We start from the raw sequence: 19,476 nt of genomic DNA, 5'->3' as shown, positions 1-19,476 counted from the left end.
ATATATACACTTAGGTGAACTAGCCGCGATATGCACCTTGACTTGGCACTCGAAAGCAGCATGACGCGAGGCTCTATGGGCCATGCCTCGGTCGACGCTCACATTAAACCAATTGGCCAATCATATCCAAGGAATCTAACATTATGACCAATCAGTATCTGTACGATGGCGGTCGTGCAAATTCCAATTACAATACAATTAGCGTCCAATGGGAGACTTCCAAAACCTTCGCAAACTTGTTTTGAACCCACTGTGGTACAAAAATTATCCGTACTGTGAGTGACTATTTTTCGGGGTTTCGGGGTTGCGATGAGAGATGGCGAGGTCATTAATGACGCTCCTTGAGTGCCATCTGTGCACTTGGTCATCGTCGGCGTCCGAGTCCCCGTGAACCTGCGCCAGCAACACCACTTCATCAAACACAATGAAGGTACTGTATTTGTTTATAGTATGGTATAAATTTTGTAAGTTATAATTTGAGTACGGGTGAATTGAATTATAATTCCGGATGAAAATCATCGACTCAAAAAAGTTTGCGACGGTTTTGGAAGTCTCCCAATAGATCGACTTTTTTGTCAATGAATGTGATAAAGACCGATACTCCGGAGTAATTGAGAGTGTAATTCAAAATCCAACGTATTGCGCCTCGCTTCGAATTCTACAGCGCTGATTGGACGAGAATGACAAGCGCGCCAAGCGCTTTAACATGATGTACGCAGCGCTTGAAACTTCTTAACGTAGCATTTTCAACTCCAGGCCGAAAGTTTATATACATTTTTCAAGTATAAACCATCACTCTGATCATACATCCACTCATATGTCACTCAAAATGGCACCTGGAAGGCGGGACTTGACCAACGACGAGGGCGAAGCGATACTCCGTGAAACACTGCTGAAGAGCAACGGCAGCTACGCTTCAAGACTACCCAAGGGCCTTGGTAAACCCCCCTCCTGAATCGATTGGCGTCGTCAGAAATCGTGAATTCCCTGTTTGGTCAGTTTCGGGTTGCGTGAGACAGTTTTGTATCGTTACAAACTCTACAACTTTATCTTTGACAAGATTATGTTTTGCAGTGACTCGTAATTTTATTCAAGGAGGTACAAGCCAAAAATCTGATTCGCTCCACAATTATGGGACAGAGGGAGCACGCTATAGAAGTCCTGGTTAAAGGGGAAAAAGTGGGCAAAAAGCTGGGGTTGAACTGGTGACCTGTCGAACCCATGTTCAAACCGCTAGACCACGGTAAGGCTGTATTTTTATTAATATTATATTTATTTAATATAACGGTAGCGGAACAACAATTTTGGAGACTGTTATTCTACCTGGCTGTTTCTTTTGGAATTGCTGTTATTTGTATACAAAAAGAATCTGAGCACAATGAATTATATCCAATGAGCAGCGACCACACTCATTACTACAGGGTTATGTCGTCGTAGGAGCGGTCAATTAATGGGCTCTCATTGGCTGTGTTTTTTGCGTACGGTATCAACGTCGTTCAAGATTAATTGAGTTTGGATTATCATTTTTAAGACATTCCTCGCGAGGGCCGACACTAGAACCACATGTTATGGAACCGCTTCGCCAATTGTAACGCGCCTGCTCGACCAGGGGCGGTGTGTAATCTTCGGTTTTTACTTCGCTCAACGCTTCATATCTCGTGCTTCGACCGATCTTCTTCGAAGTTCGGTCCTCGTCTTCATACACAGCCCTTGTTATCCGGATCCCCCAGGGGAGGGACGGATAAATCCTTGCGGAAATAATCCGGGGAATCCGGGGATCGAACCCACGACCTTTGAGTTAAGAAACCGATGCTCTACCACCTGAGCTATTCCCCCCCCCTCAACGTCGTTCAAGAGGATTGGTCCCTTCGGACATAATTGTAATCAAACTCCCAGGTGAGTGTACTGCCTGATATTGTCCTTTTACCCAAAATTTGGACTTTAGTGCTGAAACACCAAATCTATCGATCGATTCTTTGTACTGAATTTTGTATGTAAACAGGCGTCCTGTGGTGATTGGTATCACACTAATTGAAGTCGCACACTGATTTGACGTTGATAGTGGTTTCTGCAATCTGATTGGCTAAATCCTTCTGCCGATTCTTCTGTACATTAATTAGGTTGTGTCGATTTCTCCATGTCGCTCCAGTTTAGAATAAACGCAATAATACTACAGACTGTAGTGTACTCAACCCCATATAGATGTTGCCACAGCAGCATTTGTTTCTGCCAAAGTACATGTTTTGCAGCCATCAGTTAGTCCCCTTGTGTCTTCAGCCACAGGGCTCTACAAACTACTTGGAAAGTGAATGCCCTCACGTTTTGTACGAGCAAGGCGAAGCGGTACAGCCATCCGTTGCCCTTAAATCATGACATATTGCGACCTACGTAATTGAACGTGGTCACTCTTTACTCTGTCTTGCTCGCCCCCGAATTCTACCCTTGATGAGGCTGTGGTTAGTGTGACCAAGACAAAGTATTGTCAAGTCGATTCGAAATTGGAGTGGGGTGCTCAATCGAACACCAAATCGGCAGACAATCCATCGACCAATCAAAACTCAGATCAATAGTCAAGTAGCCAATCGAATGCATTTTCAACATCGAATTAGTATGCACAGGACGATTTTTGCATACAAAAGTCAGTACAAAGAATCGATGGATAGATTTGGCGAATCAACACAAAGTCCTAATTTTGGGTAAAATGACAAACCAATAGTGAGACCACCCAGGCCTTCAATTTTACGGTGGACAGTGCATTTTGTTATTTGTCTACATCTGGTATTACGTGAACTCTACTTGCCATCAAACCAAAGCACAATGATGTCAATCTATAATTTTGCCATGCAACTACCAGGCAACTATTTCCAAACGATGCCCCTTTCGTCCGCTCAAGTCGACGAGTACAAAGACCTCGGCGCTGAGATTGTCCTGAATCTCGTACGAGAACAAGTCACAGCTTCATCTTACGTTGCGCATAGATCCACGATTCTCAGATACACAATGGTCGCCTCCAGTGGCAACTCGCCAGCAACTCCAAGAGCTACCGGCTATACAAAGCGACCAACCCGAATGGCCCCCCTGGAGCTAATCTGCACTGCGGGACCATCCAAGTGATGGCTACCATCGACGAAGTGGCCTCGCTCTTTCGGTCCGAAACCACTGACGAAGCCAAGGCAATGCGTCGGCGGTTCAACCACCGGCTTCTGGACGCCGTGGTGCTGCATACGATCCTTAGACCGACTGAGCTGCGTCCCAACGAAAAGGTAGGCATCTCGTGGCGTGCCTTCGAAAGTCCGGGGGGACGAGCTATCCTTCAAAATCGAGACACGTGTGTCCTGGAGGTAAACAAAAATGCTGTGAAATTGGTTGCAAACTCCTCACCTTATTATGTAGAGTCAGCGAGAGTTTGTCCAGAACGGCAGGCGCGGGTTGGTGTGTGCAGTAAAGTCCATCGAAGTGGAAGCGTGCCCTAATATGGAACCAGAGTGGGGCCTTGTCCGCATGCAAAACTGGGGAAGCGGCCACGTCGTGGTCGAGTCCGAAGATCGACGGGGGTATCTGGACGTGTCGTATGTGTCCAACGTCGACATGGGGGTGGGCAAGTCGGAGTGGTTCCTTTCCCATGTGCTCCATCGAAAGCAATGGCTGGCTGACCTGTTGATGCGAAAACGATGTCAAAATATCGGCGACATTGACCGATTCCTACGCCTGCAACGCCTCGGGAAGACAGCGTTCGAGCCCAACTTTGTCACGCTCGACTCTAGACGCAGTTGTTTTGTGTGCCAAAGGCGGTTTTCGTTCTTCCAACCTCGCAAGAAGAAGGCCAACTGCGCCAAATGTGGCGAAGTCGTGTGCTCGAAATGCTGTCTGGAGTGGCCGATCAGAGACGTCCAGGTGAAAGTGTGCAGCGTCTGCTCGGCTCCCAGCTACACCCGGGACCGACAAGAGACCGCCGACACGGTCTGTAGCGACCCGTGGCGGCTGCAGGGGTCGACGATCCTTGCCGCCGAAAGCGAGTTTGACCAATGGCTGACCACGATGGAGCGAGCGACGGAGCGGAACCCGCCCGAGCCAGTCAAACCCAAGGCGCAACCGGCATTTTCCATACAAGTTTAGGCATTTAGTGTATGGTATCGGAGAGGGGGTGATAGGGGGACGGACATACCGATTGTAACGTTAATCATGAGTCGCGTTGAAGTGTAACTACACTGTAACTGTATATCTGGGATGCAGGCAAGCTTGCTCTTAGTAACAAAGTGACTTTTCATTTGGAAGTCGGATTGTTTATCAGTATACTGTATGTCACCGTTGTCACTGCAAAGCAGCAGACGACTAATATTACTTATTACTTCGAAGTACTAGTAACTTTTAGTTAATAATTTATATTTGTACTTATTCAAAATGACAGGTTTTTGTTGCACCCAAAGGTCAGTTTGTCGACACCAGGACGGGCGACATGGCCCGTCCTGATGTTTTCCCAGCATTTGTGGTACAAATCGACGTAAACAAGATTCCTATCGCCCCTCCTGCCCCTACCCCACAATATTAGCGCACACCTGCACCAAAATGGCATCGTCGCCAAGCTGCGTGTTGCCGCCGCGCAAGTCGTCCATCCTGCAGCCCACATCTTCCTTTCACATGTCATGCAACGGGGTTTCGTTCCCCCTGCTCGCGCTGGCATTCGACACACCAGCGTTGTCTTCGGAGCAGGTCGCATCCCTTCTTGCCACATCCAACAAGTCCTTCGACGCCTTGTATCAGCGCTGCCTGGGTCCTACCAGACTGACGGCCCGTTCTACCAAGGTCCATGTGATGGCGGTTCCAGCAGCAGCGCCACCAGGGGTATGGGTATCAACCAGTGTCAACATATGTGCCACACTGGACGAAGTCCGGGCTCTCCATAACAACTCGACCCAATCGACTGTGCACTTTTCAGACGACATCCTCGATTCCAAGGTGCTGTATACGGTCGAAGACTCCCCCGAACAGGTGGTTCTGGTGCGATGGCAAGCGCTCCAGTACGGCCTACCAGTGCACCATCGCGACGTTGTTTTACTGGAGGTACACATACGAATTAATCCATCATTGGGCGGAATTATAGCTAATTCTGGGCAGACCCACCGCGATTTTGACTGGCCTGATGGCCGACGGGCGTACGGTTACGCCCAGGACTCGATCTCGTTGCCATGCTGCGAAGACTTGTACGATGCGTTTCAGCTAGTGCGAGGATCCATGCGCAATTCGGGGTACGTTGGTTGATAATTTGGCCGAATTAGGGTCTAATTCGGTTGTTTTACCAGCCTCGTGTTCGTGGAATCGGATAACGTGGAGGGCCAACTGGAAGTGCATTTCCACTGCGAAATGGACTTGAAAGGATCGATCCCTTCCTGGCTAGCCACGCGCCTCCTGCGACAGAGTGCGGTGCTCCACTTAACCTGTTTGACCACGAGATTGCATGAGACACGGCTCACAAAGCGCGTCAAGTGTCAATATGTGGTGCTCGTGGACAAGGTAGACCGAACCCACTGTTGTCACTGTTTGAGTCGGTTCCATTCATGGCGGCGAAAGCACCATTGCAAAATGTGTGGCGAGGTACTTCTATTCTTGTCCTCATATGATTGGATTTGAACATTTTTTTTCACCCCGAAACCCCGGAACCCCGAAATATTTTTATTTATTTAAATGATTGTAGGTGTTTTGCTGGGCATGCACGCAATTTTGGCGGTTGGAGGCGCAGTCGACGCGGGTTTGTGTCGATTGTGCCAATGATTACTCCAGTGACCCGGCACATCCCCAATTATTGGACTCCAGCGTGCAAGGTATGATATATATATATATATTCTGGAATTCAAATATATATATATATATTCTGGAATTCAAATATATATATATATATTCTGGATTTCATATATATATATATCCTGGAATTCAAATATATATATATTCTGGAATTCAAATATATACATATACATATATATATTCTGGAATTCAAATATATATATATTTATGGTGTAGGCTACTTTCCCATCTTACGGCATCGCGCGTCTACCACGGCGGGCTTAAATCCACTTCGAAAACTCAAGTCGGTGTCGTCTTTCGATGATAAGCGCAGCACCGAGAACGAGTCGGATGATATCGAATGGACGGCTACCATGACGTCCAACTTGGCGGTGCTGGGCGATGATTGGCGGGAAAAGAGTGTTAGCACTAGGCCTAGTCGGTCCAAATCTGCATTTTATGTGTGGTGATATTAGAGTGATTTTGCTCCGAAGAATCCACATGAATTTTCTAATATAATTTCCCTGAAAATCCTTGGGGGAATATCATGTGGGGAAGGTGCTTTTACTATAGGAAAAATTCATATTTACAGGGTTTCGCTATACATGTTAAGCATAATACCGATGTAGTTTTTGTTGCGGCTCTTCTGGAGCACCTACCAGTAGTACACGCCTCCCAATCTGTACGCATATGAACAACCCAGTGCAGTAGGTGCAATGTGTGCAGCATGTGACCTTGCACCCTCCCCATAGGCTGTCATGTGCCAACGTATGTAGAAACATGACCACTTTGAGGTGGTCGGTAAACACAGGGATAGGATGTATCTGTTGGCTGGATCAAGCAAAATTGGTAATTTACTGCTAGCCTGTTCAAGTGTTTTGATGACTACTAAATGTGTGAAAAGGTTTTCCCAGTCAGAAATTCTGACAGAATATATATATATTGTCACGTAGCAAAATCCCTATATTGTCAAATCCGTTCCAATTTGGAAGCATGAACTGGACAAATGTATTGTAGTGTATGTCCTAGCCAATCAAAGCGCACTAACTCGAAATATCAACCAATTATCGATCAGTATAATCTAAATGTTCATCGTTAAAAATTGTACTATTGAATAGAACGTTAACAATACATTGACGTTTACTAACAGGAAGTAGTAAGCATTCGATTCCCATCAACTGCCAAGTCCAAATTTCAGTGAAAAGGACAATTATAGGGAGAGTATTCGGAGCGGAGTAATCATCGCTATCCTTAAAATAACTAACCTTGGAATATTTATGGAGTTGGGAATAGTATCGTTGAAATGAAGCGATGTACCTATAAATAATAATATGTTATCTGTCTGGGATGTGTTATTATGTTGTGTTTATTCTAAACTGGGGCGACGTGGAGAAAGAATCGATACAACCCCCAATGTATGGAAGAATTGGCAGAAGGAAACCATTTTGAACATGTAAACAATGTGCGTGACTTCAATTAGTGTGTGTGACTTCAATTAGTGTGCGTGACTGCAGTTAGTGTGATTCCAATCATCACAGCACAACTTTTTACATACAAAATTCAGTACAAAAAATCGATCGATAGATTTGGCGAAAGTCCAAATTTTGGGTATAAGGACAATATAAGTTCATTTGACGCACTGTCCAGGGGTTTCAGGGTTTCTGTAGTGGTGGTAACAACCCCGAAACCCCAATGGTCATCTATCTCCTCGTAGTTGAACATCGTTGTTTGGTATATCTAATGCTCTTCAGTTGAGAGTAAACCCCGAAACTCTGCATAAATGATGACTGGCCATCAGCACTTTCAACTCCCACATACTAACTTAGTAGGTGCAGTATCAATGAAAAATCTGGGTATGGGTGGTCAGTTTGACAAGGCAAATATGACAGACTATTTTTCATCGTTCGAATCTAGAGGACTATTCTCAATATGGTAAATCCTCTGCATCTCGGACCAAAAAAGTGCGCAGCTAGCTGACCATCGCGTGACGCCATTGGTTTACATGGCCAACCACGACCTCGAGACCGCCGCCACAATTGCCTGAACTTTCGCAATCTGTTCAGATGCGACGAGGGGTTTTACAAGGACTGCACCTAAGTGTCGGGAGGAGATGGCTAGCGCACGTGCCTTTACTGTACTGCTTCAATGCTAAGTACAAGGACAAAGTCGAAGGGAGGGTTCTGACTCGACCCTAACTAGGCTTCCTGGGGAGCATGAGTGTGTTCTTGTACTCCTTTAGATCGAGTGTAAATTGATCTATTAGCAGACGCGCTATCAACTGAGCTAAAAGAACTGGTCAATCTGGGCATGAAACCCCCAAACTTACGACATATTGTTGAAATGAACCAGTTGGTATTACTAATACACGTAATTATGAACAGTAAATACCACTAACCCTGAAACATAGTACTGTAGTACACTAGTAGTAGAGTAGTAGTTTGCGTCTTGGTACGCCACGACTGGCGACCGCAAGAAGTAGGCGACGTGTCATGTCTGCTTCAAGGTATTCACAATTTGAGCTCAATTAACTGTAAGTTCACGATCAAAAGTAGGGCTACTACGTGCTATGGATTGAGAAACCAAAATATGTTCAGAAGGGATATTAGCAACGCGCTTCCGTCAAGTGCTCCGACCTCCGCAGCTCCACATCGTCACCTTCACTGCCAGTGTTGCAGTGCCACTCCGGCCATCGTTTCTACGCGAACCTCGAAGCATACGAGCACTTGAAGTTCGCCCACAGTTTCCACCAGCCCACTGACGACACGAACTGGGGCACATCGCTGTGTCCACCGAGTCATCTGGCAACCAATGTGAGCTGTACCGTCGAAACGTCGTCGTCATGGGACGCTGACGACTGTCGTGATTCGTCAGATCTGTGGCCGGATTGGCGGGGCTCGACGGTTCTACTGGAAGCATTCACCTTGGACACGAATGAAGGCAACAGATTCGAACCCCGTGTTGAATACTAGTACACCGCGAGTGGCACACTCGACCACAGAGAGCTGCGTTGGAGCTTGGCCATACCTCCACAGGTCTATAATACTGCAGCATTATTCCGATTTGTTTACACGTGCATTTTCATCCATGAGAAATAGATTCGATACATGTTGAACTCGTATACTTTTGAATCTATGGTGCTGGTTGTCGAACACGGATTGTCACATGGTGGTGAAATGTGACGCGGCAACCGATCTTTGCCGTGCTTCTTTTTCTTCATTTCATCTCTGCGATTGTAAAAAATCAAACGAGTCAGTATGGAACTGGTGTACCAGCTCTACAAGTCGCGATGACATTCATTGACTGTCGCACCTGCATCCTCAGCCAATAACTGCCTTGTGTTGGCCATAATGTCAGCCACGAGGTTCCGCCACCGAACTCGGTCAAGTCTAAGCTACAACTCTCACTCACTTCATTCCCGCATATCAAATCATGCGTTTTATACGTTTTACCTTAAACGTCGTCGTATATCTCCATCGAAACACGACCGATTTCAGTATAACGCAAGTACGTTTTACGAATTAACCACTTCTGACGATCACACACACACACCTACCTACCCATGTGATTGTATATGGCGACTGGCTTGTCAACTGTGAGGTAGTCCATCCACTTTTGAATTTGCACCCCACCACCACCCCCATCCATATCATGTTTACCCTGCTTGCAGCTGCCCGCAACGCCTTCAACAACCTCAAAACCAGCGCATCCTACCAGGAAAAGAAGCACTGCCGGTTGTGTCGAAAGTGGTTTAACCCGTTCCGTCGACGCAATTCGTGTGCAGGGTGCCACGAGTGCTTCTGCAGCCGCTGCATTGACGACGAAAACGTCCTGGGCGAGCCTTCGAAACCCCGAAACGCCGAAACCCCGAAACCCCTGTGCCTCTACTGCGCAGACGCGTCCCAGAAGTTCCTTCGACTGACGTCCATGTGCTCGCCGGACAAAGGCACGATCTTTGTCACTTTTGAAGACCCACCGTCCACTGTACCACCATGTGCCGAGCACCGACTAAGCCACGACATCATGAAAGGCGGCTACTCCTTACGGCGCACGTCCAGCTTGGCTACGGCCATCTCTGATGTCACAGACGTGGACGAGTGGAATGCGCGACAGTCCCAAGACTTGGGGAGATGGGAAGGTAACTGCATTCTCATTGAAGTCCTCGAGCCAGGGTACTACACAACCTCGTCTAAACGAGCCAACGTGCAACGCAGATAGATCAAGCCATTGGTAGTTTTGATCGCTTAGTTGCTACATTAACTAACTTATTTAACTTATTTGAACCAGTTCACAGTTGTTTTTCATGCCTAAAGCAGCCTTGGAATAGTATGTATGTCAGTCATGAAGTTGTTCTACAGTACTGAAATATCTATTGTAGTCGTTCAAGGTAAAAGTCTCGATTTCGAATCGTGCTACTGAGCATTTTCTGAACTTGTGACCCAACCGAGGGGTTTCAGGGTTTCTTCGAAATGTAAACCCCGAAACCCCGACCCTCGCGATTCTAGTCAGTGACAAAACACGAACATGCCCACATCCAATCACATCGGTTCTTTTTGAAACAATTGGCCAATGCAATTGCTGCAAACGCGCCACTGCAGTGTTGGTGGTTAGTGCGAATGATGCCCGAACGCAACCCTATCAAGCCAACGAAGGCGGCACATTATTCAGGGCACAGTAAGAAGAAGTCGACGCCTTTTCGAGGCAGCAAACCTCCGACTTTCGACAAAAGCAACCTCCCACACAAACGCAAGGGTCCTCCTCCCCACCATGAGCATCATCCCGCTTCTTCGTCGTTCAAGAAGCCAAAGAAGGACGCGCCGGAAACCGTCAAACTGAACAAGGAACTGGCGCAGTATGCCAGCCGGAAGCAACTCCCGGAAGCCCAGGCCACGTTCAACGACGCCGTGGCCAACCACTTGGCCAACTCGTACACTTATGTCAACATGATGAATGTGTGCGTGCGCTGCGGGGACTTGAGCCAAGCGACGTCGGTCTTTGACGCGATGAAAGCCGCCAAGATCTCCCCGGATGTCGTCGCGTACACGACCCTTCTCAAGGGATTGTGCGGCGAAGGGCGGCTAGATGACGCCATGAAGCATGTGAAAGCCATGGAAGCGGCCAAAGTACCGCTCAACGTACGCACAGTCAACACGCTGCTGCGCGGGTGCATTCTCGTGGGCGATGTCCGCACTGCCGAAGCCATCTTCGATGCCACGGTGGGCAAATGGAGACTCGCGCCAGACGATTCGACGTGGGAATATGTGATAGCGCTGCTGTGTCGGAACCTACAGCTCAAGAAGGCCTTGTCCGTGTTTGGCCGTGGGTTGCTGGCAAACGGGTGCAACGTCGGCAGCAACGCAGCTACTCTACTCAACTTGGCCCGAGCTGCGACCTTACTAGGCGACATCTCGACTGCACACAAGTACGTGGGTATGACACTGCGCAATTTGGCCGCGAAGAACCCCGAAACCCCGGAACCCCGAAACCCCGGCGGCAAGCGCGGGTGGCACGAAGCGTCGGAAAGCCGCCAAGAGTCCCTCGCCGTGTTCCTCCAGATCAAACGTGACGAACTAGCTCGGGAACTCAGCGTCATATCCACCTACCTGGAGCAACTATCTCAGCAAGCCAGCAACAAGTCGGACGATGGCACCGCGAGGGATGCCATCTTGGACATGTATAAGAAGGTGCTGTTGATTCCTCTCACTCCCAAGCGCGACCAATCGCTGGCGGAAGCGCTGGCCGTCGGCGTTCTCGATACCATGGGCCTCCGCGCTGTACTGAAGAAGAACTTTCCCGATAAAGTTGCGACCGTTCAATTAAGTTTCGAACGCCGGTTAAGTTCGACGACCGACGTGGTGAAATTGCGCAAAGTGTTTGGAAAAGACCGAGTCCAGGCGCTGCCCGTGAAGGTGGAGATCTGCAGCGGCGCCGGGGAATGGGTGGTTAACCAGGCCAAGAAGGACCAAGGGAAGGCGCTGTGGGTCGCCATGGAGATCCGACACGACCGAGTGTACCAGATCTTCACGCAGGCCGTCTTCGACAACGTGACCAACCTGAGCATCATCGCCGGGGATGCCGCCGTGGGTATTCAGCGGCACATGAAGCCAAACCAAGTGGATTTCATGTTTATCAACCAACCGGAACCCCCCCAGCAGACGGGCAGCATGAACACCCAAGCCAAGCATCTCCTCACCGCGACATTCCTCGACCATGCCATGCAACTCGTGAAACCCGACGGAAGACTCACCATCGTGACCGACAACAAGTGGTACGCCCAGTTCCTGCTCAAGATCGTGTGCAAGCTCAAGCATGTGCACGGCGTCGCGTTGAAGAAGCGGCAGACGGTCGAGTCCCACGGATCGTTCCACATCTACATGGGCCACCCGCCGAAAGAGTGCGGGGTCGCCGACGAACACGCGTCGTCCTACTTTGATCGACTCGCCAAGCAAGACAGCATCCGAGGTAGTCAAGGCACGTACTTTCTCTCGATTGCCAAGCGAATCGCTGCTTAAGATAACCAAACCGTTCGATCCAAATTCCTCCATCTTGTAACGGCATGATGCAGTCGATTCCGTCATCGTCTTAGGAATGCATGTCTGCGTCCTCCATCATGATGTCCTCTGTCTTGCTTCCCATCGGACCTGACCGTCTCCACCGCCGCCATCGCCACGCGAAGGTTCATGTGGATGAGGGAGGATGACTGAAATCAGAACTCCACTGACCTCCGCCCGAAATAGTTATTTATATATCAGTATACAAATGGCAAGTATAAGCAGATACATCACATAAACGACCTACACTCTGCTTCGCCCAGACGGTTTATTTGCAGCCATTTTCACTTCAGCCCACGATGGGCGGCGAAGGACAGCTGCATGGGTCGACACTCGGCCGCGTGTGCACCGTCACCTTCCCCGAGTCATATGGAACCCCACGCGTGATCCTCGATGCGGACTACGTGTGTGCCACAGGATGGTCCTTCTTCATGGAGCTCTTCGCATCGATGGCGCCAACCTCATCGGCCTTGCGCCTCTGCCATCTCAAGGACGATGAAATTCGATGGGTCCATGACGACGAAGCGCTCCTCGCGCTGTTTGAAGATGGAAGTATCCGGCATCAAGCGCTGCATGCAGTGGAGGAGCATGCCTTTATGGATGGGAAAGTCATGGTGCATTCGCATTTGAGTCCAGACTTCTCTCCCGAGATTTCTGGCGTAGCGGTCGCGGGCAACGACGAGGACGAAGAGAAGCCGATGCTCACACAAGACGACAGCTTTGACGATGACGACGATATTGCTCTGGAAGATGAAGACCTGCCCGACGCCCAAGTCGTCCCAGACGTCCCGCCGTCCACTCTCTTCAACAGCATTCGCATGTTCTTCGAGCCCAAGCAGCAGCATCCTCCCCCCAAGAAGCCCACCGCCGACAACACGAAGAAGAACTGGTGGTCCACACAGCTCTTCATGAAACCGTTTACGAAAGCAGAAGTCACGACACCCGTCATCCCCGACATCACGTATCGGCATTCCGAACCCCCCATGCGGCCTCTGAGCGCGTCCCATCGAGTTCAATTCCCGCGCATGTCGTACACTGTCCAAGCCGAAGAAGCGACGACTACTCCAAGACACAGCTTTCACATATCGTCGTCGTGGCACCACCACGCAGATCGCATGAGTGCGTCCATGAACTTACCTTCTTCCGCCAAGGACAAGTCCATGGGGTCCTTTGTGTGGATCTAGACCACCGCCATACCATTAACCACCCTAACTTATTAGACACATTTAGCGACATTAACTATTAATAGTACTACCGTAGTTAGGATTAATACCTCGAAGTAACGTACAGTTTATCGTGCACAGGACAGTTTAAGGTGTACTCGAATTGGCCAATGGAATTGCTTGATTTTTGGAGCAGCCAATCGAATCAGTAGAAAAATAAACTATAAGCAAAAACAGCATACATATTTTAAGCTTAAATTTGTACCAATCGAAAGCTTGGTATTTTGGCTTCCTCGTAATATCGTTGAAATTGGTAAACTATTGGCTCAAAGTTTAGCTTTCATCAATAGAAGTACTATACAAAAGTGATGTATTACACCTTACAGTTAAGCAAACACAGAAATTCAAATACTGTACTGTACCCGAAACCCCGAAACCTTATTAAAGTTCCGATTCCGACAGGTGGTCAGTCCAGGGTATGGGAAAAATAATTGACGAAAACATAATTGACAATGAAATAGATAATGCGCTGGACAACGAGCCCCAACGAGTCAACAATATTTTATCTTATCATTTGTATTTAAATATACTTGTTCAATTCAATAATGATTAGACAAATATTTAGACGGAGCATGCAATACAATAATTGTATTGGCCATGCGCTGCAATACAATTGTTAAATGTTTTTACTCCGGAAAATTGCTAAGGGCTGGTCTGGATGCCACCCCCCTGTAAAATGTATGCCATAAACCATTTTGGCAAATATTGGCCAATATACCATAAACCATTTTGGCAAGTCTGCAAAAATTTCCCAAAGTCTCAAATCCCATGAGAAAAAGGAGAAAAGAAGTATCATCAAATCTTGCCAGTTGAATTATGGAAAATTTATTCGATTTCCGATTGAAGTGCAAGACTTCAATGTGAACAACAAATCACCATATGAAAGTTGGGCCAAATCGGTCCATTTTTTTCCTGCCATAAAACACCCGATTCTCGAGAAAATTGTGGCATATTGTATTGAACTTTGGTGGCATCCAGACGCACAAATTTTCGAAAAATGGAATATTTCGATTTTGGCACCTTTTCTTGGAAAAATGACCATTTTATGCCATTTTTCGTGGCATCCAGACCCGCCCTAAAAATATTTTTTCCCCATACCCTGGGTCTGACCTCTTGGGAGAAGGTCTTGCAGTGGAATTGTCAAACATATTTCTGCATTTGGTCGATTTCATCTAACCGTGACCAACGGTCATCGAGACGTCCAAGAAACACGAAAACGAACACCAGTGTCATTAAGCTGTATTGTGATTGGCTTAGGCATTGCGGCAATATTGAAGTTGAAATTTACGAAAATATCGACTACAGTGCTAATTCGTACTTCGAAGTATATTTTCAGCACGAAGTTCGTAGCTGTGAGGAACCCGACGTCAAAAATTACATGGACGCAGGAGCAAATTTCAAACGACCGGATACTCCATTTTATCCGGTATACCTTAATCAGGTGCATTTGTTCGATTCAAATTAAGGCCTTTCATTGGATAAATACAAATCCAAAATACATTTTGATTGGTTTAGAATCAACCTAAATACATTTGATTGGATAAATAACTCTGGATATTTGATTCTGGCGCGCGGTAACACATGGCCGATGCTCCGCCACGCAGCGACGAGCCATCCGTGAACGATGCAGGTCCTATCTCTCCCGTGGCATCACAGCAGACGACGACACCCATATCGCCGCTGAATCTGTCGTCCCACCGACAGCTCCATGACACGTACAAGGTGATCACGCCGGTGAACTCGCCCAAACGGGCGCCTCAACCAACGTCGGAGGTTGGAAGTCCCCAGAATGCTGCCGCCGCTGCCACCCAGAAACGACCGAATCTCCATCTGAACTTGAGTGTGATCAAGTCTGCTCCGTCTCGACCGCTCGTCCCTAGTGCTACAGGTCGCGTGAAAAAAGTCACGAGGGACATCGCGGCGCTGGATTTTCTCCAGAACATCCCCATGTCGTCCGAGTACTACAGTTCCGCAACCGACACCAACTACCTCAACTCCCCCGTCCCCCACGACGCGAACGACGCCGTCCTATCCGACAACGAAGACGAGCATGCGCTAGCTGGTCGCCGTCTTCCCGGTCCCGACTGCCAAGTGGTGCGCATGCCGCCGTTGATTCGGTACGCAACACCCTTGCTTATGTCGTCGTGAGTATTAGTGTAGGTATCGCATGACGACCAAGTATCCCCCTGCCTCCGCGACCGTTCGACTCTGGGAAGGCAACATGAACGAAGTCGGACTGGTGAATTCGAGGATATTCCTCTCCAGCGGCAAGGGCTACCCCGTCGCCGTCACATCTGTGATCAAAGTATGACTGTATATATTGTGAATTCGCTTCCAAATTCGTGATCTGAGTGAATCATGCTAGAGTTGTTCTGATTGGTTGAATCTACTTACTTTAAGAGCCAATCAAATCCACTCAAAAATGGATTAGCCAATAGCGTCAATTCGTGATTCGATATTTGACGGCAATTCGTATCGAATCCACAATGTATATATGTTTAAGAGTGGTTTGTTTGAGAATACGCATTCGTGTTAGCCAATCACACCGTCATTCTTTTTATCCAATCAAACTGCTTTGCTCGATTTGAACCATCCCCACTCAAATTGGCAAAACAAACGAACACTACGATGAATATTCACCACGTGCTATTGCAGTACAATGGCAACCAAACCAAGGTCCGGCATCCTTTTCGTGAGAATAACGTGGTGGCGCCATATGATTGGCGGGGAAAGTCCTACTTTCAGCTGCTGCATGCGACATGGAGCGCATGTGACAAGGATCGCGACGCCCAAGATAAGCACCCCGTGGTACCGCCTTATGAACCCAACTTTCTCGATAATCCAGAGTACAATATTTCATATATATTACCGCCTGAGGTTTAAAAATTTATTTACTTGGCGCAGGTACCGCCAAGGACGACACAAGGATGTGATTCGCGGAGATCGAAAACTCGGTCCTATGGTCAGCAGTATCCTCCGCTTTGTCAAACCAAACGATTTGAAAGAGGTCTATATATATATATATATATATATATATATTAACCCAAAGCGTGGTAGGAATTAAACAAACAATTTCGAGAAACCCATACATGGCTGCATGACACTGACCTGAGTTTGAGCAAAATCCGAAATCTCAAACAAGAAGCACTGCTTATGGGCCAGCGAATTCACTTGGATATTTCGACTGTCGCCCTAGCCTGTGTTTATTTTGAAAAATTAGTGCTCGAAAACGTATGTCTCGTATTTATATTCCTGTTATTTTATAAAATCCTTTTAAATTGTAGTATGTGACCAAACCGAATCGGAAACTGTACATGTCTGCGTGCTTGATCCTTGCGGTCAAGTTTAACGAACCTCGGGTACGAATAATCGAAACCCCGAAACCCCTAAACCCCCGATTACGTTTGAAGTCATGGTTTGATTCAGGGCACGGACGATCTTTTGATTGTGGTCAAGAAACTATTGGCCGAAGTCGACCGAGTGCACTCGATTCCATCAAGAGAAGTGCTTGCCGTGGAATTTAAAGTGTACACAGAGCTCTCGTTTGCCCTTCACGTTCGATTGGCGGACCTTCAGGTAAAATATATATAGGTATTTCGAAACCCCGGATGATAAATGATTATTTTGTTTAATTTGGTATGTATATATAGCCCCACTTCACGCGGCTGCTGAAATGCATGGAAAGCAACCCGCGCAAGTACTTGGGCGAAGACATTTTCGAATTTTATTCCAAGTTGGTCCACGACGAAGCGACGATATTGTTACCACTGAACGAACAAGAAGATGATGAAACCGACGGGGAAAATGTACTGAGCGACACAGAGGAATTAGAACAAGACGGTCGTACCGAGTCTGGGCGGCAGTCGTCGCTATTTCCGTGGAACCAAGTGTCGTTTGCCCAGTGGTGGAAAGATCGCACGTGAATATGTCGACTAATATTGTAGTACTAGTACTAACTACCCTCTGTCCCAGTTAACTGTGAATCACTCCAAGCGGCATTATGGAGATACGAACTCGGTGGTGATTGTCAGGAATATATTTAAATATATTCTCCGGTGGAATTATTTATTGTGATTTCCGAAAGAAGAAAAATAACTATTGCAATCTATTGCACTAACCATTGATTCACCAATAATTATTGCATTAAATTTTGATTGGCCAATAAATAATGCAATAATATTTCAAAGGGCAATAACTATTGCAATAACTAATGATTAACCAATAAATACTGCAATTTTTATTGATTCGTCAATAAATACTTGCACTCAAATTTGTTCTCTACTTCCCAGGAGGCTGCGGGAAACGATCAACTTTACAATCCTCAAACGATATGGCAGTGCACAGTTCATCATCATCGTACAACACGCTAGAATCAAATTAACATGTGAGTTCAGCGATTACGATCTCTGTTTGGAGTCGACCCCAACATTTTCACGCTGATTTGGGTGGAAAAGCAACACAATCTGGAGGAGACAGTTGTTGCCCATCTATTGTGGGCATTGATGTTCCTAAAGCTATACGCAACAGAAACAGTCCATGCAGCTCTTGCGGGGGTTGACGAGAAGACGTATGCGACACGAAATTGGGATTTGTATTCGTACTGGTCAAAGAGTATGGATCAACGGCGGTGTTCCTTGTGGTAGCTGGCTAGATCTGACCTTGGCTCGAAGTGCATTCGTTCCTGGTCTTTCACTGAATGAGAGTGCGTTAGCCGATCGAGGCTATTTGGGCGAAGCGTGTTTTGTCACACCCAACACTCAGGTGCAGACAAGTCGACGTCCAAAAGCTATAATGTCGCCCCATGAAACGGTGAATGCTCAGTTGAAACAATTTGGCGCGCTGCGTCAAATATTTCGACATGAGCTACACCTTCACCCTCTATGTGTCTACGCCGTGGCCAACATCGTTCAAATGACAATTGAGAATGGTTCACCGCTGTATAGTTAACTGGAATTATTACCACAATATTAGGGAGAGTCAATACCTAGTATAGGAATTTTCGATTTGCTTTTGCTTTTGGAATAACATCATTTTGATTTGGTGTCGCGGTACATGTACAGTAACGTTAGTGTGTATTTTATTATTGTTGAACGAAAAGCAAGGAGAGTCAATATAGGCCAACGATTCAGCCGCAACCGCTATCCGTATCCGCATAGATCACTTCATTGTCGAAAATGCTTGATGAATTTCTACGACTTCGATACATTATACTTTGTTCACGTGTATGTTCTCCCGTGCTTCGCTCCCTCGATCCTTAGAGCAACTATCCATTCTACCATTTATGGCAGTTGGGGACTTTGTACAAGAGGTTCGTGTATGTCAGAGCACATTTGCATATATTGTTCAGTTGATTGAACTGAACCCCATCTTTCAACCGACGAGCAATAGAGCTCAACGACCGGTATGGGTACAGCTTGCCTGCGCACTGCACCACATCGGCCATAATGGCACTGGTTCGTCCGCAGGGATGGTGTTACGAGCAAAAGGAATTGGGATTGGGACTGTTCATCTTTACACTAAACGTGTTATTCATGCTTTAGTGTCATTATCCCACTTCGAGATCATTTGGCCTAATCATTGTGAGCGTGGTCAACTTGCCAGTTATAATGCAGAACGATATGGATTTCGTAACTGTATTTTATCAACTGATGGCACACATATTGTTTTGTACCGAAAACCAGCTTTGAACGGCGAGGTATATTACAGTCGAAAAAAGGAGTACTCCATGAATGTTCTTTTAACGTTTGATTACAAACGCCAAATCCGACACGTCATCGCTGGCTGGCCGGGTTCACGACTCAACTGTGTGGGCATCATATTCGTTCACGACTCAACTGTGTGGGCATCATATTCGCCGGCCCTGCGTCCAGACGGTTTTTTTTACGCCAACCAATACCAAGCGGGCGATTCAGGATTTTCCCTCGACA

General features: G+C 47.1%; 6 protein-coding genes and 1 pseudogene across 8 annotated transcripts; 5 read left to right on the top strand and 2 right to left on the bottom strand.

The window, feature by feature from the left end:
- Nucleotides 1-1,763: 1,763 nt before the first annotated feature.
- H257_09080 lies at nucleotides 1,764-1,836 on the bottom strand (annotated as a pseudogene). The gene has a single exon. The product of its transcript is annotated as a tRNA-OTHER (tRNA).
- A 1,035-nt stretch (nucleotides 1,837-2,871) lies between these two features.
- H257_09079 (hypothetical protein) lies at nucleotides 2,872-4,116 on the top strand (the record flags this gene model as incomplete). Its single annotated transcript, XM_009835197.1, has 3 exons — nucleotides 2,872-2,937; nucleotides 2,979-3,341; nucleotides 3,394-4,116. 3 exons carry the CDS (start codon nucleotides 2,872-2,874, stop codon nucleotides 4,114-4,116), a joined length of 1,152 nt encoding a protein of 383 aa, XP_009833499.1.
- Nucleotides 4,117-4,548: 432 nt separating this feature from the next.
- On the top strand, nucleotides 4,549-6,309 carry H257_09078. Of its 2 annotated transcripts, none has more exons than XM_009835196.1 (5): nucleotides 4,549-5,061; nucleotides 5,116-5,246; nucleotides 5,301-5,511; nucleotides 5,693-5,819; nucleotides 6,016-6,309. In XM_009835196.1, exons 1-5 carry the CDS (start codon nucleotides 4,567-4,569, stop codon nucleotides 6,246-6,248), a joined length of 1,197 nt encoding a protein of 398 aa, XP_009833498.1. In that variant the 5' UTR covers nucleotides 4,549-4,566; the 3' UTR covers nucleotides 6,249-6,309. The 2 variants fall into 2 exon arrangements, with proteins under 2 accessions (XP_009833498.1, XP_009833497.1); XM_009835195.1 differs by having other exon boundaries at nucleotides 5,301-5,592; nucleotides 6,016-6,303.
- A 3,093-nt stretch (nucleotides 6,310-9,402) lies between these two features.
- On the top strand, nucleotides 9,403-10,061 carry H257_09077 (hypothetical protein). The gene has a single exon (XM_009835194.1). The coding sequence runs from the start codon at nucleotides 9,427-9,429 to the stop codon at nucleotides 9,991-9,993; it is 567 nt and encodes a 188-aa protein (XP_009833496.1). The 5' UTR covers nucleotides 9,403-9,426; the 3' UTR covers nucleotides 9,994-10,061.
- A 324-nt stretch (nucleotides 10,062-10,385) lies between these two features.
- Nucleotides 10,386-12,379, top strand: H257_09076 (hypothetical protein). Its single transcript, XM_009835193.1, has one exon. It carries the CDS (start codon nucleotides 10,392-10,394, stop codon nucleotides 12,285-12,287), a length of 1,896 nt encoding a protein of 631 aa, XP_009833495.1. The 5' UTR covers nucleotides 10,386-10,391; the 3' UTR covers nucleotides 12,288-12,379.
- Nucleotides 12,380-12,618: 239 nt separating this feature from the next.
- Nucleotides 12,619-13,622, bottom strand: H257_09075 (hypothetical protein). Its single transcript, XM_009835192.1, has one exon. The coding sequence runs from the start codon at nucleotides 13,331-13,333 to the stop codon at nucleotides 12,788-12,790; it is 546 nt and encodes a 181-aa protein (XP_009833494.1). The 5' UTR covers nucleotides 13,334-13,622; the 3' UTR covers nucleotides 12,619-12,787.
- A 1,484-nt stretch (nucleotides 13,623-15,106) lies between these two features.
- H257_09074 (hypothetical protein) lies at nucleotides 15,107-17,610 on the top strand. Its single transcript, XM_009835191.1, has 8 exons — nucleotides 15,107-15,666; nucleotides 15,710-15,854; nucleotides 16,205-16,395; nucleotides 16,454-16,556; nucleotides 16,607-16,780; nucleotides 16,834-16,908; nucleotides 16,976-17,125; nucleotides 17,200-17,610. Exons 1-8 carry the CDS (start codon nucleotides 15,131-15,133, stop codon nucleotides 17,470-17,472), a joined length of 1,647 nt encoding a protein of 548 aa, XP_009833493.1. The 5' UTR covers nucleotides 15,107-15,130; the 3' UTR covers nucleotides 17,473-17,610.
- Nucleotides 17,611-19,476: the final 1,866 nt, after the last annotated feature.

This window comes from Aphanomyces astaci, assembly GCF_000520075.1.
Source record: "Aphanomyces astaci strain APO3 unplaced genomic scaffold supercont1.21, whole genome shotgun sequence".
NCBI lineage: Eukaryota > Oomycota > Saprolegniomycetes > Saprolegniales > Verrucalvaceae > Aphanomyces > Aphanomyces astaci.
This window is presented reverse-complemented; position numbering and strand designations above follow the sequence as displayed.